The sequence below is a fragment of the Chaetodon auriga genome, chromosome 10 (assembly GCF_051107435.1).
Source record: "Chaetodon auriga isolate fChaAug3 chromosome 10, fChaAug3.hap1, whole genome shotgun sequence".
Classification (NCBI taxonomy): domain Eukaryota; kingdom Metazoa; phylum Chordata; class Actinopteri; order Chaetodontiformes; family Chaetodontidae; genus Chaetodon; species Chaetodon auriga.
Genome location: NC_135083.1, coordinates 9,940,256 through 9,963,403, shown reverse-complemented (window position 1 = coordinate 9,963,403; position 23,148 = coordinate 9,940,256). Strand labels below are relative to the sequence as shown.

General features: G+C 41.4%; 3 protein-coding genes across 5 annotated transcripts; 1 reads left to right on the top strand and 2 right to left on the bottom strand.

The window, feature by feature from the left end:
* Positions 1 to 7,061: 7,061 nt before the first annotated feature.
* On the bottom strand, positions 7,062 to 13,270 carry abtb1 (ankyrin repeat and BTB (POZ) domain containing 1). Its single transcript, XM_076740392.1, has 12 exons — positions 13,032 to 13,270; positions 12,224 to 12,286; positions 12,078 to 12,133; positions 11,799 to 11,943; positions 11,461 to 11,620; positions 11,275 to 11,320; positions 10,908 to 11,024; positions 10,611 to 10,723; positions 10,425 to 10,523; positions 10,161 to 10,328; positions 8,967 to 9,167; positions 7,062 to 8,224 (listed from the first exon to the last, which is right to left on the bottom strand). Exons 1-12 carry the CDS (start codon positions 13,085 to 13,087, stop codon positions 8,018 to 8,020), a joined length of 1,431 nt encoding a protein of 476 aa, XP_076596507.1. The 5' UTR covers positions 13,088 to 13,270; the 3' UTR covers positions 7,062 to 8,017.
* Positions 13,271 to 13,655: 385 nt separating this feature from the next.
* LOC143326645 (deoxyribonuclease-1-like) lies at positions 13,656 to 19,196 on the bottom strand. 3 transcript variants are annotated; one of them, XM_076740397.1, is made up of 11 exons: positions 19,056 to 19,196; positions 17,693 to 17,829; positions 17,525 to 17,622; positions 17,186 to 17,274; positions 17,017 to 17,103; positions 16,820 to 16,932; positions 16,400 to 16,512; positions 15,989 to 16,146; positions 15,805 to 15,901; positions 15,251 to 15,365; positions 13,656 to 14,055 (listed from the first exon to the last, which is right to left on the bottom strand). In XM_076740397.1, exons 3-11 carry the CDS (start codon positions 17,603 to 17,605, stop codon positions 13,934 to 13,936), a joined length of 975 nt encoding a protein of 324 aa, XP_076596512.1. In that variant the 5' UTR covers positions 17,606 to 17,622; positions 17,693 to 17,829; positions 19,056 to 19,196; the 3' UTR covers positions 13,656 to 13,933. The 3 variants fall into 3 exon arrangements, with proteins under 3 accessions (XP_076596512.1, XP_076596510.1, XP_076596511.1); XM_076740395.1 differs by having other exon boundaries at positions 13,671 to 14,055; positions 15,242 to 15,365; XM_076740396.1 differs by having other exon boundaries at positions 13,671 to 14,055; positions 15,242 to 15,365; positions 17,697 to 17,829.
* On the top strand, positions 18,592 to 21,593 carry LOC143326643 (keratin, type II cytoskeletal 8-like). The gene is made up of 9 exons (XM_076740393.1): positions 18,592 to 18,958; positions 19,120 to 19,328; positions 19,448 to 19,508; positions 19,778 to 19,873; positions 20,008 to 20,172; positions 20,385 to 20,510; positions 20,862 to 21,082; positions 21,196 to 21,242; positions 21,350 to 21,593. Exons 1-9 carry the CDS (start codon positions 18,695 to 18,697, stop codon positions 21,433 to 21,435), a joined length of 1,275 nt encoding a protein of 424 aa, XP_076596508.1. The 5' UTR covers positions 18,592 to 18,694; the 3' UTR covers positions 21,436 to 21,593.
* The last annotated feature ends 1,555 nt before the right edge of the window (positions 21,594 to 23,148 follow it).

The following is a 23,148-nucleotide window of genomic DNA, read 5'->3' as shown; positions in this document are numbered from 1 at the left end:
TTCCTGTTTGGTCACCATGCATTTTAAAATGGTATTGGTATTATTGGTATTTCATTACAAAATGTTCCTGTGACTTTGTTGATTTCTGACTTTTCTTCTAGTGCCACCAGCAGGTTGACATGAAGCTTTTAAAGAAGTGTCCTGACAATTAACTGGATATGTAACAATTCCAATATGTATTCCCTCCAGCATCTATCTCCTACACATGAATGGCCTACACATAATTTCCCCAGGAGATATCCAGCAATGTGAATTAAATAAGCTCAGCCTCGCATGCATACACATAATATACAAATGTAAACAAATATAACCCAAACAAAGCAAAATCTAACTTCACACATCAGTTCATCTCAGTTTAAGCATTGTCTACCTATGGAGGCCAAAAAGGTGAAGATGGAAAAAGCAGTTCAGAGAAAAACTTCCCACGGTGACCCTTCAGTGTTTCCATACACCGCTGTTTCAGTTCATGAGTAAACTGTATAAAGTTTATAAGTATGAGAATTTTATCTACCACAATCAATTATAGGGCCAGTGTCATTCTGATCCAATGAAGTGCTTAGCAAATGATAGCATGCTAATATGCTACACGAACATAGTGAACATTGTGTGTGTGTTAGCATGGAGATCTTAGCATTTGGCTAATAGCACCACTGTGCCTGAGTGCAGCCTCTCTGAGCTTCTGGCACGGTTGTAGACTCATCTTGGTTGGAAATAAATGATGAAATGGGCTGTCCAGTCAAAGTGAAGTTTCACAACCTGGCAACCCAAGTGTTGCTGTTGTTAATAGTCTATAACTGGTCTATAAAGCATTACTAAATGATCTGTAAACCATTAATGAAGCCATTAGTTACGATTTCTAAGATATTTATGAATGGTATCTCAGACAGCGGTACCAAACTCTATACAGTATTTCACATTATATCTGCAACAGCATGAAATATTTGTAATCCAGTGCAGCCAAACAGATGCATGTAAATTATTTCCAATGTCCTCAACACTCGTGCACGTAGTTCACTGTAGTGTGGTCTTAATCCGGAGTATCAACCATGCCAAACAGATGGCACAGCCACGTGCTTGTATGTCATGTACTGCAGGTAAAGTCTCTCTCTGGGAGCATCAAGACGGCATCCACTAATACAAAGCACAGTGTGTTTATCAAAAGGTCAATCATGAGTGATCTTCTAATTGATCATTTTCAGCAGTGAGTCCTTTAAGATCAGTTTTACCAGACTGTTGTTTCAAAAACAGGAAGTGAAGGCATGTTGACTAATGCTGAGATGTACCAGGGCTTTTTTTTTTTCTTTAAATACTTATCCAGAAATGAGGCAAAGTATGTCATTGTGCAATGTTTTGAAAAACAAAGCCCACAAATCAAATTATAAGGAAGAACAGATTGTTCCTTATTTTTATGCTGTGTTTGCTTTTACTTGTACATTTCCTCATTAGTCTTCGGGGCAACCTCTCATGTCAATCTTGTAAGTAAAGTGTATTTAAAAGCAAGAGTACCAGCGTCGGTTTCTCTCCTGCAGAGAACAAAAGCTCTGTCAGCAGGACAACTGCTTTCTGATGCCTGAGGCCGAAAGGGCCAGGAAACAGGAAAGTGACTGCAAAAAAAAAAAAAAAAAAAAAAAAATGCAAGTTTGGACGCTTGCTGTTTGTAGCTGTGACAAAAACCAACCTTGAATCTAAAGTAGCTGGCACACGCAGGGGACAGAAAGCTTTATCTAACTTGTATCAAGTTACAATAGCAGGCATGCTGTGGAGTAAACATCCTAAACACTATGATAAAGTGATGTTTATAATAATTAATGTGAAGTAATGTTAGTTGAAGGTCTTAATCATGACTAAAGCTGCTCTCTAACTTGGGTCTTTAAGCACCAATCAGTGCCCTGAATGTTCACAGGACGACCAATCAAGTTGAAAACACAGATCATGCTAGTCTGTTAGCAAGAGTTGATGTACTCAAAAGTAAGTGAATGTTAGTGTGCTTTTTTCAGAGACGACATCAATGAAAGACACTTTTGTAATGAGGAAATCTGAGAAAATTTCAGGTTCACACACAGGTTTGATTTGACGGCATTAATGACTCCGCTACCTTAGAAGCTAACTGGGGAGCAGGAAAGAGACCAGAACAAAAAAAAAAAAATAGAAAAATAGAACACAGAAAGAAAACATCAGCAGTAGAGAATCAGGTCATGTGACCACATGTTTTCAGCTCTAAATTTAAAGCATGAAGTTAAATTGTTGTCTGAGCCTAAAGATCTGATATTATAACTCCCCTCAGTTATTAAGACTTTGATTTTATGCACTAAAGTGACACTAACTCACTGCTCTCTGCAAACCCTTTGTCTACCGAGAACCTTTTAACTCCAAGGTCACGATGTGTCATCCTCTCAGCAGGTTTCATGCAGAAGTCTGCCTGATTGTTTACGTTCGTGGAGCTCAGGGGCCGGAGGTTGTTGTCCTGAATAGATTTAGCTTAGTCTTTTGTTAGAGGTCTGTCTAAGGGCAGACCAGTCACATGGTAACGGTGTAATCCTGTCTCTCATGCAGACGCTGTTTGGGATCTATCTGCAGAGCTGGCTGTGTTCTCAACCGGCAACCTTGTGACTCACCTCAGGTGGAGCATTACATTGCACTATACACCAACACACAAACAAGACAGACACATGATGAAGGACAAAGTGTGCACTCATATTGGAAGAATAAAACCGCAACACAATGACCTGCGCTACAGCATTTCATGTATTGTTCCTGTTCCTGTGATTTGCAGATGCACTGGCCGGATATATTTACTCATCTTTCTCAGAGAGCCCACCATCTTTGACAAAGCTGACTAATAAGACCCCGGCTCACTTGCTTCTCTGCGTCCTGGCTGCTAATACTCCAAGGGAACACGTAAGGCTTAATCCCATATTACCGTGGCTACGTTAAGTGTAAGCATCTGAGTGTCACACACTTCCAAGAGGAGCCCCCACGCAGAGCTGGGAGATAAACAGAAATCCTGGTTAACAGCTTCATTTGGTGTTTTTGAAACTGTACAGGCATCCTCAGCGTGGTGTTTGCATGGCATGACGGTGGAAATGTGGGGGAAAGTGACTGCTGGCTGCTGAACCTCTCTCATTTCAAGACAATCCTATAAAGAGATCTGCTTGGCGGGAACTTATCATGCAGTTTAGTGCGCGTGTTGTCTTTACTGTGCCATTTCTTACGTAATGGCTGGCCAGGACAAACCTACTGGCTCAAGCCCTAACTCTCTCTAATGAAATGTAAACGCAGACGTTCTGTAGCGCCAAACTAGGCCTGAAACTAGAGTATACAACCAAGAATAATACATCTACACGCGGTTTTTCTATCAGTATCACACAGCATTGTTTTTTTATGAATGTTGAACCATGGAAATGTGAAAGTCGGGTGTTAGATGGAGCGAAGGAGTTGGAAAGAGAGCCAAAGCTTTTCAGGTCAGTCTCTAGCTAAGTATGGGCTTACCACTCTCTCTCTCAGGTGGTAATCCCTAACTAATTGCAAATTAGGATATTGGCAGTGACAGCAGGAGTGAGTTATGTCTTCCTTCGCATGTGAGGACATATCAATACACACCGACAAGGTCGCAAATGTGCACGTCTGTCCATCGCAGAACACAACAACCTTTTACGACAGATGGATTAAACCTCTATACTGTTGGAGCACAAGAGAGTTATTTTTATGTCTAATTTGCATTCATTTCTTCATTTTCAATGCAGCTTTATGGACTGTTTGGTGTATATACGTGTGCATGTGAAATCATAACCTGCAAAGCAGTTGGTGAAATGCAAGTACATTTACTCAAACACTGGACTTAATTACAATATTAAGGTACTTGTACTTGAGGATGAGAGGATTTCAATTTTAAGCTACTCTTGTGCTACATCTAATCTATTACACGTCAGATGAAAACATTGTAGTTTTTACTCCACTACATTCATCAGACTATTGTTGCAAAATAATGCAATATAACAAGTAACTATCACTGTTATGTACAATGTTTACTTTGTGAAAAGAAGTGAAGTAGAAGTACAAAGGAGCTGTGTTGAGCAAACTGCAGCCTTTTCCGTCTGTTGTACGTGTATTGAATCCTACATGAGAGCCACATATAGAAAAGCATCATGGTAGAGATGAGCATGTTTGTTCCTGGAAAATCAGGCAGACAGATGGCATGAATGACACAGCCCTGCATGTTCTGCACACGTCACCCAGCTAGCACCTGAAGTAAACCTTCATATTGAAACAGCAAAACCTGAATGAAAGACACCACCAGCATCAGCTAGAATGAGCGACCACAGAGATTTTAGATGCTAAAGAGACAAAGGGAAAAGGAAACAGCAGGACCAAAACCAAACTCTCTCCTCTCAGTAGTGCTCTTTCTTGTCTGTCACTACAGTCAAGGACAATTTTATGTATTTATCACATGGTACGCTGAAGAATCAAACCAACACCTACACTGATAAACACCTTTATTGTTAGGAGGTTAAAGGGACAAGAAGAAAACAGAGCTGTTTCTCCATTCGTCTGCTAGATTTTTGCCCTTGAGGAGACAGAAGTCACAGTGACGTCTCAATGAGTCATGCAGTAGCAGAAGCCAAGAGATTTTACCCTTTGCTGCCCTCTTCAACATTGTTTTTTTTTTCCCTGCAAAAACACATGGAAATCATCAAGGCATGAAAATGTTTTTAAGGACCGTACGGGACACATGACAGAAATATGAGTCATAACTTTGACAGAGAAAAAATTTAATATAACTGTTTCAGTACAAGTCAGTGTCTTCTATAAAGGAAAGCATGCCAGTGTGTTGCAATAGATTGCAACATATGAAAATATGTAGCGGATAAGCATATTGATGAGGACACGTCGCATTAGATTATTAGGTGCCAATTAGAGTGAATGCAGAGGATGTAGGAATTTCAAGCCATTACTCATGTACCAGCTGAGCACATTTAAAGTAACACTGTTAGATTTTTGTTATGCGTTTTAATAGGTTTCACTTGTAAATTACTCAAGAAAATAGCATCGCAAAGGGTAAAGGGACAATCTGATTAATTGCTTGACAGGCTGCAAAGAGTGTTTTTACTACTGAGCCAAGAAACACACTGGCCATGAGATCTAAATAGATTTGCTCATGTTAACTGACAACAGAAGAGTTGTGCAATCAAGGTGGGGGAGACAAGAGCCTGCAGCCTAATGATGGCACTAGATGAAATGTCAGGATCATCAGAGTTTTTACAAATCCTCCAGATGGGGGCATGATTGTGTGTACCGAATTCCATGAAAATCCATCCAATAGTTTCAGTCAAAACTACAAATGTGAACCCTGTGGAGGAGAAAAAGTCAGGGGATAACCAAAGTCATTAGGATTAATGTTCTGGGGACAAATTTAGCAGCACTGCATTGAGTAGATGTTGAGATATGTCACAGGATAAGTGAGAACTCTGGCCTGGTGGCACGAGAGGGATCATCAAAGCCAGCCACGTTCATCCTCTGGATATCTACAGCAAATTCATGGTAATCACTGAATAGATGTAGAAATATCTCAGCAACAACCAAGGCTTCATCCTCTGGGAACTATGAACGTCCAGTGTTCACAGATCCCAGGCTTTAGTCTGTCCTGCTCTGGCTTGAGGCCAGTTTAGATGTTTACAGACACTGAAGGGGGACCAACTGAGGCACCAAGCTTCTGTCATAGAGAGGTTGGTTTGATGCAGTCTCCATGGAAATTGAATAAAGTCACTGTGGAAATTAAATAAAGTGATGAGAAATAGAAGTTCTTCCTGTACAGAGCATAAATATCCATTTGTCCTCGCAGTGTGTCGTCAATCTGAAACCCAATAAACTGGACTTTCTCACCCAAGACCAAACCCACACCGAGTTGCTTAGCAGCAACCATAAAGCATTTGCAAAGGAAGCTTGCTGGGGTAATAACTAATTGTGCTGTTTGTCTTTTTCAACATGTAAGCCTTCAAGACACTGGGCGGGAAGCCAAGGGTTTTGTTGTCTGAAGGATGGCCTTAGTGTTTCAGTTGAACTGCTTTCTAATGTGTCCTAACAGCAGCTCTGCTCCACAGTGTACTCCCTGTTGGGATTTGAGCTTACCCACTGCTTTGAACCTCAGGGCTCCATTAAGGTGACGTACAGCTTTGTCTTTACCTCCAAGACCCTTTGAAATGAGAGTGATGGAGCCCACAGGGATGGTAATTATACACTATGGCGCAAGAACACTCATGCACACATACACGCTTTTAAATCACTGCTTACATGTAACAGTGCCTCACTATTTACTGCCCTTCTTCATACCTTTGTGGATTTGTGATGAACGAGTGATTTGAAAAATGGACAACTGTGGAACGGCCCCATTCAGAAAATGTTCCCATGAGTTCAGAGGCCCAGATGAAGGATTTACGTGTTTCCCACATTGCATGAAGAGGTGTGTTTTCCTAAGAAACAATCATTGTGTGTGCTGAACGGCAACTCAGCACAAGTAATGATAAGCTGAGAAATGGCGCCATCTGTAGGTGCCTCCCTACACTTCATCTAAAAGGTAAATCCAGGGAAACTATTCCTCACATGCACACATTGATGCATTTTTTTTTTTAAATCAAATGATAAAACAAATGGAAGGAATTTTTTTTCCCACTTTGAATAAATGCTCAGTGCTTTAAAGAAAACTTAAATCAGCAGCTGTGAGACTTTTTCACATGTATTTAGCAAAGTAAAACAATCTTTAAGGAAAAAGAAAGAAGAGTTTGCAGCTATGCTAGCAGCTCGGTGAAGGTACAGCTACATGCTAACATCAGCATGCTCACATGCTCACAATGACAATGCTAACATGCTGATGCTAAGCAGGTGTAACCATGTTTGCCATCTTAGTTTAGCATGTTAGCATTGCAACATTTGCTTTTTTTTGCTCTAACATTTGTTTGGTTTTAATTCTACTTTGTTATATTTTAGTTTCCTTGTTCTTACTGTTTTAGCACGTTATTGTCATTTGCTTTCATGTTAAGATAGAGACATATTGAATCAAACACTACTTGTACTTGCAATACCACGTTTAATTACCAAAACCAAGAGCAGCTATTGATCCATCTTTGTAACAGCAGGGTGAGACTTAGCAATAGATTATATTTTCAAATAAATAAAAACAAAGAAGTTTGCCTTGTGTTGGTGGTGGATTTTACATGCAAACAGTTTTTAAGAGCTTTATTTTCTTGTGCACACACTAGCTAAGAGAGGTTTGCTGTCACACACGGCAGCAGAAAATGTTTTTCCATTTTAGGTTTAAACAAAGGACAGAAAACGTTAGAGGGCGATAAGTCTTGGAATGTTACGGGTTGAATAGGGAGGTGAAGTTCTGCCACCAATCCAAAATAAAAGTTGCATGCTTCTGCACATGAAATACATCATAAAACTATATTCTATGTAACTTCAAAGTAAGGAGTTACAGGTCAAAACTTGTTTCTGGATGAATGAAGTGAACAGATCTTTGACTGTCAGTACCTGACATGTATTGTTTGGATCTCTTTTAGCATAAAACAATTTCGAGTTTGATGTGAGGGCTGGTGCTTACCTTACTGGGGCAAAAAGTACATTATGAGCAGCTAGTTTTTTCTAGCAGTTACAAAAAGTGACTAAAATAAATTCATGCATGTGCAATTCAAAGATATTCTGTTGTAAATATATAATTCAGTTTCCTCAAATCCTCTATACTAAATATCTTTTGGCATTTCTCACTCAAAGAAACTTGAACAGCCGACGTAAAGAGCTTGCTCTGAATATGTCCCTGTTGCATCAGAAAATCCTTTGAAATCCTTTGAAAATATATACTCTTTACATTATATTGTAAATAAAAGAAAACCTACAAACATACAGATGCATATGTTTTTCTCACTACATGTTTACACCACCACATTTCCCCTCCCGAAGCATCCACCTGAAGAACTTAAAACTACACAGCAGCTGCAGCCACAAACCACCACCGGCCAACCCCTCAGCAGTAAATATTAATGCTGCAGAGCAGCTCCTCCAGGGCCTCCAGTTTCTGATTGGCGTCCTCGATAGCGCTGTAAGCCTGCACGTTGCTGGCAATGTGGTAGCGGATGTCGTCCACCAGGGGGACAGAGTCTGTCTCGTGTCTGTCCTCCAAAGACTCCGCATCCTCTTTAATGATCTCGGCAAACTCAGCCTGCTCCACCAGCTGTGACAGACAGGTAACACAGGTAACACAGGTGTTAATTTATCCTGAGGGGGCACTGAGAGGTGCTTATAAGAAGATCCACAACATGGACCCCACCTCAGGTGTTAAATTACAAAAAGAGGAGTTTAGCTCAAAATGTATTGTATGGCCTCAGAGGTCTGTCCTTTAAATGAATAGTTTGGCATTTTGGGAGATTCCCTTTTTTCCAGGAGATAGATGAGAAGATCGATGCGACTCTTTTGTTTGCCTGCTAAATGCATGACAGCTAGGACAGGTTTCGCTTAGCATAAAGACTGGGGACAGGGGGAAACAGCTAGCCTGGCCTTTAAAGCTCACTAATTTACATGTTAAATCTTGTTTTGTTTTATGGTCAGTTACCTGCTGACACTATTCTTGGCTATGTGGAATGGCTTTGTCAATGCTTCCAGTGTTTATGCTAAGCTAAACCAATCACCTGCTGGCTGTACTCTTATTTAAGGTGCACACACGAGACACGAGAGTGGTATCGATCTGCTCATCTGACTCTCGGCAAGAGAGCAAAGTAATGTATTTCCCAAAATGTCCAACTGTTCCTTGAAGGAAAAGCCTGGAATCTGTTAACAATATCAATAAGTGTGCATATAAAGAAAGCATGAATGAGAAGTGCTGTGTGCACTTCAGCCACCAGCAGCGATAGCCCTGACACCCTCTCGTTATCCAGCCAAAATAAAGCCCCCTCCACCATCGACACAAAGACACTCACCCGATCAATGATCTTGGCCATGAACTCCGTGCACTGATCCTCCAGCCGGGAGAGACGGAAAAGCTTTGCCGTCTTCCACATGTAAACGACGTTGTCCTCGCATATCGTCTTAGCGAGCGTCTTCCCACAAAGGCGCTTCAGCCCCGGCAGCAGATACATGTCAGCCACGGAGAGCACGTCAAACACGTTCTCTGTCGTTAGCTGGGCATTAAAACATCCAGTCAGCTGTCAGACAATCATGACAAGCATTCAACTAACATTACTTTAGTTGTCGAACGGTTTTGTGTGTGTTCTGTGGTCCCTTCAACCTCAAAATTCAACCAACTGACCTCCAATTTACCAGATTATTAGTTCTCAAGGGTGTAAAAAAGTCATTTTGCTTCTTGCTTTGTCGACAGTTGACCACTGACTAAAAATAATGCTTTTTCGTGGATGTTCCCAACCAAATACAGTTTAAAGTGAGGGAACAAGCTGGAACAATGGCTGCGTATACAGACGGACGGCATGACAGCTCCTCAAAAGTGAAGCATCTCCATCTCCTGCTAGTGATTGGCTGCACTTTAAGTCATAAATCCCGCCCCTCCATGTTAGCAGACAGGACATGGTTGGACCATGTCCCACTCAATAATCAAACATTTTAAGTGAAAAATGTATGAAATAAATTTGGTTTTAATTCATGACTTCAGGCTACCAAAAGGAGCATCATGATTGACAGCTAACCCTAACCCATGACTAAGGTGGGTGGGGCCTCGATACTATGGCTCTATCCCCCGATCAACACATGCGCAGACTTGCTCCAAATGATGTTGATGTTGATAGTAGTTCCTTTAAGTTTGAAAGTGTAAATATAGTAAATTCCACATGTGGAAAACAACAGAAACAGCTCTTCAGAAAGTTGGTGTTATCATCAAATCATTTTAGGACAATTTCTAAAAAATGAACACTTAAGCTGCATCTTCATGGCACGCCTGTACCTAAACACACATTCTTCCTTTTTAACAGGCTCATGCCTCGCAGGAGGAAACCAGTTTGTCAGCCACAAACTGCTCCGTAAAGCTTCTGTTTCATCTTGTTTACGACTTCTGGGCTGGCGGAGCAACAAACAACTGTTTTTAATTTTCTCACTGAACACCATGTTTTTTATCCTGATAAACGGCAGGATAAAATAATTTCAGACAGAAGCTGTGCACTCACCTCCGTGCCATCGGTGTAGATGTAATACATGACGTGGATAAATATTTCATGGGAAATGTTGTGTAAAGTTATCACTGGGGTGCTGGGCTGGGACTGCAGCTGCTCTCCTTCACTGAAGTGGTCCTCCAGCAAGGCTTTAAAATAATCACTACGTCCACAGAAAAAAGCCTGGAGGAAAAGACAAACATGCAATAACATTGGAGTGAGAGGATCTGGCGGTTTTTGTGTCACTGAGGAATGTTGTGTGAGATTTGTAATTCGAACCTTGTGACACAAGAAATCGTAGCCGTCGACTCTGAAGCAGATGTCAGGATAAGTGGGGAAGTGGTCCACTCTGTTAAAGGGAAGCTCACCAAATCCAACCTGGGGATAATCAACAGAAAATTTGGAGTCAACATGGACTCATTAAGACTGTTAAAGCAGCAGGTGTAGTGTGAGCCATGTCCTCACTCTTAGCTCAGGGGGTAGTGCACAGTCTGCTAACTGAGCCATCTCCTCCTGAAGCCGACAGCTGTGAGACTCCAAGCTGAGAACCTTCACACAGACTCCTGGCTTGTTGAAAACTTCAGTATGAGGAAAGACGTGGAAAAATAACAGACAAGACAGACATGATTGACATGAGGCTAAAAGCCAATTCAAGCTCCAGAAAAGACACTAGAATTAAAATGCATTTTGGTATTTTGAGAGTCTTTGATAAGCTGTGTGTTGGAAGTGTACAGTAAATGTGCGCCAGGAGTCCTGTCTTACCAAATTTAAACACCTGCTTGCATGTATTGTCCAGCTCCTCTATGAGATTTGCCATTTTACACTGTTTAGCAAGTCGTCTGGAGTCCTCCACGAGGCTTACATCAATATCCATTCGTCCTGTAACATTGAGAAAAAAATTGTATGAAGAGAGTTGGGACTCATACTCTTATACTGTTTTCCTTTAGGGGACTACACATACAGTAGATCAGTATGAGCACGGTGGTCTGCCAATATCTTTCTTGATTTTATGATTTTTGGCTAATTTATTTACAGTCATATTTTGCAGATACAAGGTTTTTGTTGTGATTTTGTTGAGAAAACTGCTTAAAAACTGTGGAGAAGACAGAATACACACACACACACACACCTGAGTAAAAATACTGCAGGATGGCTCCAAAGGCTGCAGGGTTGACCTGAAATCAAAACCAATTTTACCCACACAGATATACACAATATGTCTGTATTGTTGTGTATTCGAAATGGCCATCGAATAATAAATCCCTCAACACGCATCAACACATAATTCATAAACTAAAATGTATATTTTATCTACCAAAGGGTGTTTGAGGGTGATCAGGTTCTTCCCTTTCCATTTGGTCTGAAACATATGCGTGAAGTACTCCGAGCGTGCACTGAGGACACAGCGGTGGGCTGTAAATATTTGTCCATGAACCAAGAACTTCACGTCGCTGTGTTGACCCTGCTCCAGCAACCTAAAGCAAAAACACAAATGTTTGGTTTAGGTGGAGGTGTGCAGGTTTACAAGCAAACCGTAAAGGTACTACACTGTGCTTGCCACACACTACAAGCTACTAAAATAGATGAGAGTGAACTGCTCTGGAGAGGAATTAGATCATTTACAGCAGTGGCCAACAGGCACTCGAGCCTTACATGTGCAGAAAGCAGTTAAAATCTTCCCGCTGCATGGCGCGCATGCCGACACGCTTATAGTCTTTGAGCAGGCATCGCACAGAGTCATTCAGAGAGCCGTACATGCACCTCTCGCCATCAAACGTGTTGGCCTCACACTTGGCACCTGAAGGCAAAGATAAGAGAAAAAAACAGTGCAGATTATTTCAGGGAGATTATAACGACATCAAACTATAATAGTTTTACAGTTTAGATTTTTATTATGTTCGCATTGCTTAACACACAGAATTCCAGCCTTACCACTCGCCACCAGGTACTGGACCAGCTCTTCATGGCCACAGAGACTAGCGTAGTATCTGAGAAACAAGAGCATTCACATTTTTAGCTGTTACAGGAGCCACATGCCACAGTCACAGGGTTCGACCGCTTGCCTAAATAGTACTCACAAAGGGCTGCTGTCCCATTTATCTCTTACATTGAGGTCCACATCTCTTTGTTCAACAAGGTACCTGGGAGGAGAACAGAGACGAGTGGTTACAGCACTTCGACATCACATCGGAGCAGGCTTGCACACATCTGGATGGAAGATGGAAAAATGGGTGAGGTGCACTGTTCACACAGCTGCATGCACATTACATGCATTAGGATTATTTCATTACACAAGGCCTGTGTTTGATGGCCCCTTCGATCAACACTACATCCATTGAAATGCTGATATTTTGCATGAGTATGATATCTCCTGTATTCTGCGGTGCTGTAGAAATGTGCCAACGCAGTTTGGGTCTTATCTGCATGGTTTAGCTGGCCATTAAGACATGTGCTGTCTTGACTAATTCCTGCTCCAGCAGGTCACACCCTTGCAGGGGGAGTGTCCTCCCCCAGTCTACACCTAAAGGCATCCGACCCTGAAAGATAGCAGCACAGTAACTTTATCTTACCTACACTGCGTCAGGAAACCGGGCAGCTGACCTACAGATGCTGGCAAAGGCAACCAGCTGGCTCATCAAAGCTAATGTTAGCAACCCTGCCTTCCGTGTTTACCTCCAGTTTTGTTTTGTTTTTTGACAAAACAATGCAGGTAGATTTGGGCTTGGCTGCAAGACAGCAGCCCACAGCAAGTCACATAAATGAAGGCTAATGTTCTGTGGGACGTGAATGAGGTAAACAGGAAACCATGCAAAGCATATTAAATAAGTTTTTAGCGAAAAGGCAAAGACAACCGAAGCCAAGACAACATCACGATCGTTTGTTTACCTGACTCTACAAATGTCGCCCTTTTTGCAGCTACTAAACAAGTCGCACACGTCCATGATCCCCGCGGTGTTTTCGGTCCTCTGAAATGCATCGAAAAGGCCTGTCTACCGGACAGGTGAGCGAGGGTTTGCAATCACTTCAGAGATGACTCGGTACAGACTGAGAAACTTTGCTCGCTGGCCGTCACACCTTCGTGCACAGTTCTTGTTGTTGTTGTCAGACTGGTTGGGTCCTTTTGAGCGAAGGGATCTAGCAGTCACGTGACTAAAGTGTTTACTTCTTCTAGTGTGGAGAATATCGGGAAACTGATCGCTCTTCAGAGGGCGGCAGGTGTTTATTACTCTCTTCTTATCCAATGAAGTTATGTACCGCTTTATTTTTGTATCGTATGAATATCAACCGTCTGAATCAAAATCCTACAAGTTTCTGTTATTTCAAACCGAAAGTATGCGGCTTAAAGGAGTAGCAGCTAACCGCTGGAAACGCTGAAAAACGGTGTTCACCTGAACGCAGCACACGTCACTGTGCTGTTACAACCTTATTTGCCTGCTGCCTGCAAGCAGCTGCGTAACGTTGATTAAAAACTGCTTATCTTCCATTTCTGCTTGTATTATTTTTTATTTTGGTTTCATCAAAGTTTACAGAACTCAGAATAATACGTCAATGTTAAATTTCATCCCACAGTTTGACCAGCAGACGACATATTATTCACCAGCTTGTTCTCAGGTCAGACGCAATGCTGTTTCACATCAGTGCTATTCACCTCATTAAATAACAATAAAATATGAACATATGTACACGTAACGAGGACTTATTCATTGGCAGCATACATCCTAAAGCACTCAAATGATGATGAGAGAAAAGCAGCTTAGCCAGAGCAGCAGTGTTTGACATCCTCCTCATCAGTCCTTCAGCTGGAGTGTGGCCAGCCGCTGTTTTAATTCAGAGATCTGAAGCTGAAGTTTTTCTCTCTCCAGCAAAAGGTTTTCCTTCTGCAGTTTCAGCACATCGACCTGCAAACTCACTGCGAGTAGAAAAAAAAACATAGATGTTCGTTAGACATTTTTCCTTCAGTAATTACCATTAAGAGCACTCATCATGCCATGGTCTGGCAAATGATGGGGTATCAGTACTGAAATGCTCACAATGATCATTTTAAATGTTCAGCACAGTTCAGAAGAGATAGTTTCAGTTTATTTCAGTTCACTGAGCTTCAGTGTCAGTTCATTTCTCAGCACTTCTACCACTTCCTCACCCTCATGGTCATGAATATGCACTTCACTTTATTAAATATTCTACTGAAACAGCTCAACACTATTTCTTAGCAAATGTTAGTTAAAAAGGAGGAAATTGTGTATTTGTTGGGAACTATTTTTAGCCTGAAATGTGGTGCTCCTGTAAATAAGGCAGAGCGACTGTGTATGTGAGATTGGCTTAAACTAAATATGGTGAGTTTTTACTAGATTATCCAGAAATACTGCTTTACGAAGCCAGGGAGCAGTAACTACTAAAAGAGTGAAGCTGAGACAAAGACTATGAAGTTTGACGCTTCTTTGGCAAACTGATATATCATTTTAAAAATCTTAATTTCATGCCTTTTTATGGCCTGATTAAGAATCACCACAGACCTTACATAAAGCCTAATAAAACATTTAGATACTGCATGTTACAAGGGCCCAGGGATAACGTTATTATAAAGTGAATCTTACATTAAATATATTTAACACGTTTAAACACGTTTTAATGAATTTGCAAAGGTGCAAATTAATAAGTTACATGAGGCTTTGGCCATTGACAACACTTCTTCTGGTTTTGCTCTTTTTCTGGTTTTGCTCTTTTAATAAGACTTGTAGACAATAAGAAAGTGTCATAAAACCGAACATTTAAGTCCTCTCGTGAAAAACTGAGTTGTTATTATCACCACAAGGGTAGCAATGGTAAATCACATAAGTGGAAAGTTCCAAGTTTAAATATGTGCTTTTAAAAAACAGGAGGCAAGTAAAACCTTTGGGTTGAGCTGTAAACTGATTGAAAGGAAACTGCTCAAAATTCCAAGCGTTCCCTCTCACTGTATGCTCACAGAGACAACAATGCACTGTAAATGCCAAAAGAAGTCACCACTGAGCACACGAGGGTCAGCTGTCGTCTCAAATACTTCACTCCAGGTCTATCAGTGGCAGGAAAGAGTAAATTACAGTTCTGCTTTTCACCTCTGTTACCTGATGCTGTCTGGGTATCGGTGCTGTCACATCTTTGCTGGCTCTTTGTCATCCAGAAAGGAGGAACTTTAAGTAATTCGACCTCAACAGGGTAGTGGTCGCTCACCCTCAGGGCCTGTGGGAGGATGCGTAAACTGAATGGGATATTCACACAAAACAGAGCAGTGAAAAAGCTCTATGAGGAGAGATGTGCGATACGACCAAAATCTAATATCCTGAAAAAGGTCATTTCATATCCAGATAATGATGCATTTTCCTATATCCTGCAGTGCTGTAGAACTGTACTTTCACAGTTTGGGACTTAGCTGCATGGTTAAGATAGTTAAGACTTGTTTTGTCTTGACTAATTACTGCTCTTTTAATAACCAGTAGGACACACCATGGCCCAGGGCAGGGGGAGTGTGTTCCATCAGTCAAAACCTAAAGGCTGTATAGCTGGTGGCAGTAAATTCTTCACATAAAATCCTGCTATGCATCCCAGTTTGACAGATAGCAGCACAGTATCTAGAAACCGAGCAGCTGATCTACAAACGCTGGCCAAAGAAACAACTCACCTTTTCTTCTGACATATTAAACTCCTGCTGGAAATTGAATGGCTTGGCGGAGTTTGGCACAATGGCTGCCAGCATATCTTCTCCATACACGACAATCCTGTGAGAGAAATAAATAAAGTCATTCACAAATTACTTTGTCAAAAAAAAAAAAAATCCTCTCTGGAGTTTATGAATGCACACATGCCGGTCGTATGTGTGCTCGTTTGACGTTTTTGCAGTGGTGTCCACGTCATCACCAATCAGCCAGTGAAAATTCTTGTCGCTGCGAATGCGGATCTCTTTCATGTCCTTATGGGTGACGTACGCACCATCAGCATTGAAATCCCCCAGGATCATTATGTTCTAGAGGATATCAGAAATGGTCATTTTAGTACTAATAAAAGTTACTAAATCTATTAGTTTGGATGTAGGAACACAGAGAAACTTATCAAAAGTAGCCAACATTGTTTAGTAATAATTTAGGAGCCATATAATTGATGTGATTCCTCTAATATGGGAGTATAAACTATAATGATAAGTTGTTATGAATCTGGACCACAAATTCATTAAAGCACTTTCAGGTGAAACAAGAATACAACAGGATGATGCAACTTACGTCAGTTTTCCACTTGTCTTTGACCACCAGGAAGACGTCATACAGCTCATCCAGCTCTTTCTGCGAGTCCCACGGTGTGGTGTGGACCGGGATCAGCACCACATCCTTCAGCACTGCAAACCAAAACAGTCAACAACAGACGCTCGTCTCCGATAACATGCCCCATCATGACGTATCTTAAATGTGTGTGGATGCACACAGGCGACGCAGACCGACTTAACTTGATAAACCTGCCTTTTGCTCATTTGAATCACGTCAGACTAAATCAGGCACCTTTACCTTGAAAAAACAAACAGGTCCATATGCACACATGACTCAGCCGACACAGCACAGACATGACGGCGACAGTGTTGTTATAATGAACAAAGACACTGAGAGCCACAACTTCCTGTTAAGCTCCAGTCAAGTGCAGAGACTGACCTGTGTTGCGGGGTTTGAAGTGGAGAATATACGGCTCCCTCGCGAAAGCATCCACGTCGTTCACTTGGTTATCTTCATATTGATAGCAGTCAATTAGGTCGACAACATCATCCCTTCAAGTAAGACAAAAATGGCTTTTTGGTGCAGCTGTTTGATGGTTACAGTAGGAGAAATATCACAATCTGACGATGTCTTACCTGTAAAGAAACAGAAACTGTTCCTTGTATCTGTTCCTTCCCAGGCGGCTACTGAGCTGCAGAGCGTAGTGATGGGTTGTGTTGACGCTGCGATGGCAGTGAAAGTCAGCACACACGTAGTGAGGAGAAACAACTTTGCTTCATTCAGAAATAAAAGATGGAAACTCACCTGTTCAGTTCTTTCAAGAGGAGCTTAACAGAATTTCCGCTCACATCCACCACCTCCAGAATCACTATGATGTCGTATCGGGACACAATCTACAAAAGATAAAAGCTCTCAGTGAAGTGCGCCATTCTTTGTCTCTGTGAACATGACAACTTCATAATCTTCACACTTGACACTTATTTCTTGTACAACAGCCCTTCATCTCCTCTTGGCTGCTTCCCAAATATCACATCAGTGACATGAACCAAGAATTCACAAACCCTGTTTATCATCGCTGATGTTTTACTGTCTGTCTTGGCTACAATCAACCACTAGATGTTTTACTGTTCTGGGTTGTTTTACCTTAACCAGAGTTGACATGACATCTGGATTTGAGACTTTCGTGAGTCCAAACCTCTGGACGTTAAACGAAGCAATCTTCATATCTGACAAGAGAGGAGCTAAAACAGACATTTAAGATGATTAAAATATCCAGTATCGGTGTACATACACACACAGCGCTTTACTTACCTACAGTAATGTATTGATGTAGTGTAGATGGCACAGCTTCAGAATAAGTCTCCAGAATAAACCTAACCTTGGTTGTACAAGAGATTTACTTCTGTGGAGCTGTTTTTTTAAAGGGAGGTGATGATTGCGCAATCAGTCTGAAAAGGGAGAGAGGAAGAGTTTGAAAGGAAAGTCAAGGCTGTTTGACATCAACAGGACAGCCCAGTTTTTTGGTTTACAACTGCCTGCCACTTATGATGACATAACATTAATCAAGAAGTAAAACACTATGTCTGTAGCACCAATTACAACTTTTACAACAATTACAACTAAATTCACATTTCCCTCCCCAAACCAGTATATCTTAAATGGTTTAATAATATTTGGGCACACTTTCTAGGTAATCTACATATTGTCTGTAGTGGATCATTGTCACCTTTTTGGGGCCTTAATTTTCCATGGAGAACATGAGACAATCCTGCAGGTTAAATAACTGAAAAAACTGATATGAATTGCCTTTCACTGTATTTATTTTATTGCTTCCTTACTGCTCCTGAAGCACTACCGTACACAACTGTGAATTCTCATTTGGGCATAAACCCAATTCAAATATTTGTTTTGATTCCAAACTTGCTTGGATTTATTATCAAGATTTTGGGTCTTGATGGCTTCTTACATCACAGTACCGACTTTTCTTTCTAGTTTTGAATGGATCCAGTGCTTATCTCTTGAAAAGCACCTTAGTGTATTGCTCGAATGCAACACAACTGACGCTGCAGTCCGGACTGGAATTCCGGCATAACAGGAAGAATGTAACTTTTTCAGCAGGGGTAGGTGGGAGAACAGGTGGCATGTGTCAGACTGGTTTACCCACATTGGGGAGCGACATAACTTCACTATCACTGCCACACCCAGGCCTGTCTATAAAGTACCACTCTAAAGACAGGGAGATGCACAACAGAGCTCAACCGCCTGCTGGACTCCTCATCCTCCCCTGCAGTGAGACCTCCACACAGCACGACCATGAGTCTGAGAAGCAAGCGCAGCAGCAGGTCAGGACTACACATGTCCGCAGGAGGCTTCAGTAGCATGTCTATGGGATCCTACTCCATCCCCAAGATCAGCACTGGGGGTTTCCAAGGGGCCCCGATTACAGCCGTGACCACCAACAAGAGCCTGCTCACCCCACTGAACATAGACATCGACCCCACCGTCTATGCTGTTCGCAGCCAGGAGAAGGAGCAGATCAAGAGTCTCAACAACCGTTTTGTCTCATTCATTGATAAGGTATGAGGAAATTTCACTAAAACTCCTTTTTTGTCAGATTTAAGTCATTTTTATGATTCTGATAATTCACATAGATACATTATTGCCTTTGACTTACACGACCTGTATAAGAGATGTCAGAATCGATTTGATCTGGTTGGTCCTTCCTCCTTGTGGTGCAGGTAAGATCCCTGGAGCAGCAGAACAAAATGCTGGAAACCAAGTGGAAGCTCCTGCAGGGACAGACTGCCATGTCCTCCACCATTGAGCCCATGCTGAAGGCATACATCGCCAACCTGCAAAGACAGCTGGAGTCTCTCGAAGATGAGGGGAACAAACTGAACATAGAGAACAATGCCGTGCACAAGAACGTTGATGAGTACAAGACAAAGTAAGGCATTTTTGTGTCAGGAACTGAACCACTATAAGTCTGTGAGCCAGAGTTTCATACAGATGGTGCATACTTGATCAAATCTGTATGAGTAATCAGATATTTGCGGGCTGTTTCAGGTATGAGCATGAGATCACCAAGAGGAATGAAGCAGAGAACGAGTTTGTCATACTCAAGAAGGTAAGCATGCAGTCACGATGGCTATGATAGATAAGGGCAGATTCAGCTCTGAATAATTTCTATTAAATCTCATTACATTCAGTTTTACAAGCAATTTCTCTACTAATAAACTTCCTTGTTGGGCTACAAAACTGCTATGTTACTAGAATTAAAATGAAACATTGTCAGTCAGATATTTTACAGCAATTCACATGAAATGTAACTGTGTCTGTCAAATGCAAAAGTTTAAGCACTGAGAAAAAGTTTGTTTTTATACCTCCTGCCTGCAGGATGTAGATGCAGGCTATCTGTCGAAGGTGGATCTGAATGACAGGGTGTCAAGTGCTGCCGATGAACTCAAGTTCCTCCGGGCTCTACATGATTTGGTACATAACCATTGACTGAAAATCTTCTGATATTAAATCAAATAACACATATACAGTATATAAAACATGTGAGCTTGTTTTGCGTTCTGGATTTTACCTACTCACTGCTGCTGTGTGTGTTGTTTTATTAAAAGGAGCTGCGTGAGCTGCAGGAGAGCCTGAAGGAGACCTCTGTGGTGGTGCAGATGGACAACTCCCGTGGCCTGAACATGGATCAGATCGTGGCTGAAGTTAAAGCTCAGTATGAGGAGGCTGCTGCCCGCAGTCGCGAAGAAGCTGAAAACTGGTACAAAAAGAAGGTGAAGAACTAAAATACATCACCCTACATAAATCAAGAATGATTACATGTCAGGGTTTGTGTGACAAAGTTTGTGGTAAAACAAGTTTCTCTTTAGAGGCTACAGCTCATGAATCTAATAGAATACCGTCCTTTTGACAGGAACCACCCTGGTCAAACCTGATAATTACTGAGCTCATGTTTGTTCCTCTGCTTTGTTTCTGCCGGCACCAGTTTAACCAGATGACTGTTGAGGTAGACCAGTATGCCAATGAGCTGCGCAACAGCAAGGGGGATATATCTGAGCTCAAACGAATGATCAGCCGCCTGCAGAATGAGATCCAGGCTGTAATGACACAGGTGAGTGAAACTCTACAGAGTGCCTGACAGGTTAACAGTGAAAGGCAACTGCATTTGTATTGTCTGAAAAAAATGCCAGGTAACACATGCATTGAGTTTTATTTGTTGATAGGAGCTACAAATCAGTGACACATCAGGTGTAAAGAGCAATGCAAAAATCAGCTATATCGCATAGCAACACTTTTCAACCTCACTGCTTATCCTCAAGCAGTGTTAACTCTCCAGATTATTATGAAACTGATTGTGTAATAGTCTATAAGCATTTTGATTTGACTGTTACCACAAGCTCCAGTGACATCATTTGAAAATTTTATTCAATGCTTACACCAACAATCGCTGCACCTTTTTCAGCGTACCAACCTTGAGGCCCAGATAGGTGAAGCGGAGCTGCGTGGGGAGGGGGCCATGCAGGATGCCAAGGATCGCATCAGGGACCTGGAGCTGGCTCTGCAGAGGGCCAAGCAAGACATGGCTAAGCAGGTCAGAGAGTACCAGGAGCTGATGAACGTCAAGCTGGCCCTGGACATAGAGATCTCCACCTACAGGAAGCTGCTGGAAGGAGAGGAGGAAAGGTGAGTTGTACTGGACGAGCTCAGCCGCGTCAAGTTCTCATAACATAATAGCGCACTGATTTCAAGCTGATTTAGGTTTTTCCTAACGGTATTTCCTGCTTTCTCATTGACAGACTTGGACGGGACTCTGTTATCAATATCCAAGAAGTGCCCACCAAAGGTATGAACAGCATTTTCAACTTAAGATAACACCATTATATCCACTGGCATTAGGACTGTCATGACAGTCTGCAGTGTGTGAGTCTTCTGTTGTCCTCTTGCCAACAGCTGTCCCTGTTAACATACAACCCCAGCGGAAGTCAGGGGCAATTCTCATCAAAACAGTGGAGACCCAAGACAGAATATATAGCTAAATCAGAAAAACACACTACTGTAACCCACTGGATAGCTATGGTCATTTAATGCAAACCTTTACATGAATCTTTTTGTAATCTGTTATTTGTTCATTTCCTTGCTTGTTTTATGTCAGATTAATTGGCATTTTATGTGTTTAAAATAAAGGTGTATTCAGCCGCCAATCATTTGTGTTCTTTTTTTTTTTGGGTAGCAATTAAGCAGACATGGGATTCATGCTGGTGAGAGAAGCCCCCCTTCATTCAGCATTGCTGCTCCTATGTTTGACCTTTACTTTGTAGAATGACGTATATGCACAAGGCTGTTTTCATATTAATCTGCTGAAGAGAGAAAGCTTCTCTGCGCTCACCTTCAATATCAGCTGCACACGTGTACATACAACCATGTTTCATCCTGGAAGCCAATAGTCACAGTTCAAAATGCAACTTATGCAAGTGTGATGGGCAAGTTGAAGCCTCCAGGTCACAAACACTGAGAATCGACCTAAGATTGAAGGAGACATCTTGTGCTCAGCAGTTCAACTTGTGAAATGAAAAATATTTGCATATGAGAGACAAAAGTGTAATTTTAAAAACGTTCGATTAGGTAATTGGACTTTTTTGTGGGAACTATATCAGAGAAAAGTTATTACTATCATTATTCCAAGCAGAATATCTTACATGTGAAAAAACATGTCTGGAGGGGATCTTTAAAGAGTAACTTTACATCCTCTGAAAATGTTGTTTTTGTTGACCCCAGTACTTTAACTTTTCACCTCGCTGCAGTGATGTGCAGGTGTACTCCAGGCCCCAGTGACATTACTGTTGGGTGTGTTTACAGGTTCAACAGAGGACACATCTGACCACACCTATCAGTGATGCTGTCAAAGGTGAAAGAGGCTTGAAACCTCTGAGACATAGGCGATGGACAATAGCATTGCATGTAGCTCAAAATATACTTCTTTCCAACATTGTTGGTTTACAGTCTGTATATTTGATCTAAACAGAGAAAATATATGGTACTGTATCTTAAAATAAGACTTGGATAATTTTGTGTTGGGAAAAGCTGTCATGTCTTTGTTTTTGCATAAAATTACACTTTATATAATGGAATTCCAAAGCAGACCACAGATGACTGGATGAAACTCAGCCATGGCTCTGTTGAAAGAATTAATTGGTGCTATCCAGTGTTTGTCAAGAGAAGCTACAGCTCACTTTACCCTAGAGCTGATGTATTTCACAACATCAGATCTGCACGGGCTGGGTTACAGTGAAGGTTTAGTGACTTGGGCTTCCCACACCCTAATACACAGGAAGTCAGAATCATAAATACAGTATTCTATTATTGGATTACGATTATTCATGCATTTTGCATTGCAGCTGGTAAAGGTGTGGTTAATCCTAACTATTTTATACAGTATACTGCTGGATGGCTTCATCAAGAATTTATTTGTTTATTATTTTTTGTATTAATGACCTGGGATCTGGTAACGAGTAACTAAAGCTGTTGAATAAATGTGGTGGAGTAAAGAAAAACCACAGTATTTCCCTCTGAAATGTGTGGAGTATAAGTATAAAGTACCATAAAATGGAAATACTAGTAAAGTTCAAATTGGCTCGTGTTTCACCAGTTAATTACTTTTAATGTGGGGCTGCAACATTAGAAATATTCAGTTGGCATTAGCAGTTACTTAATAGAGCATTTTTTTCTGGGAACGTCACCACTGACACCCT

Coding starts and splice junctions, on each gene's coding strand:
- LOC143326643 (XM_076740393.1), top strand. CDS start 18,695: ATGAGTCTGAGAAGCAAGCGCAGCAGCAGGTCAGGACTACACATGTCC. Junction 20,511..20,861: donor TCCAGGCTGTAATGACACAG/GTGAGTGAAACT, acceptor CACCTTTTTCAG/CGTACCAACCTTGAGGCCCA. Junction 21,083..21,195: donor CTGGAAGGAGAGGAGGAAAG/GTGAGTTGTACT, acceptor TCTCATTGACAG/ACTTGGACGGGACTCTGTTA.
- LOC143326645 (XM_076740395.1), bottom strand. CDS start 17,605: ATGAAGATTGCTTCGTTTAACGTCCAGAGGTTTGGACTCACGAAAGTC. Junction 17,104..17,185: donor CTCTTGAAAGAACTGAACAG/GTGAGTTTCCAT, acceptor CTGCCATCGCAG/CGTCAACACAACCCATCACT. Junction 16,933..17,016: donor CAGTTTCTGTTTCTTTACAG/GTAAGACATCGT, acceptor TCTTACTTGAAG/GGATGATGTTGTCGACCTAA.
- abtb1 (XM_076740392.1), bottom strand. CDS start 13,087: ATGGACGTGTGCGACTTGTTTAGTAGCTGCAAAAAGGGCGACATTTGT. Junction 12,287..13,031: donor GGCGACATTTGTAGAGTCAG/GTAAACAAACGA, acceptor TTCTCCTCCCAG/GTACCTTGTTGAACAAAGAG. Junction 10,524..10,610: donor CACTACCCCCTGAGCTAAGA/GTGAGGACATGG, acceptor GATTATCCCCAG/GTTGGATTTGGTGAGCTTCC.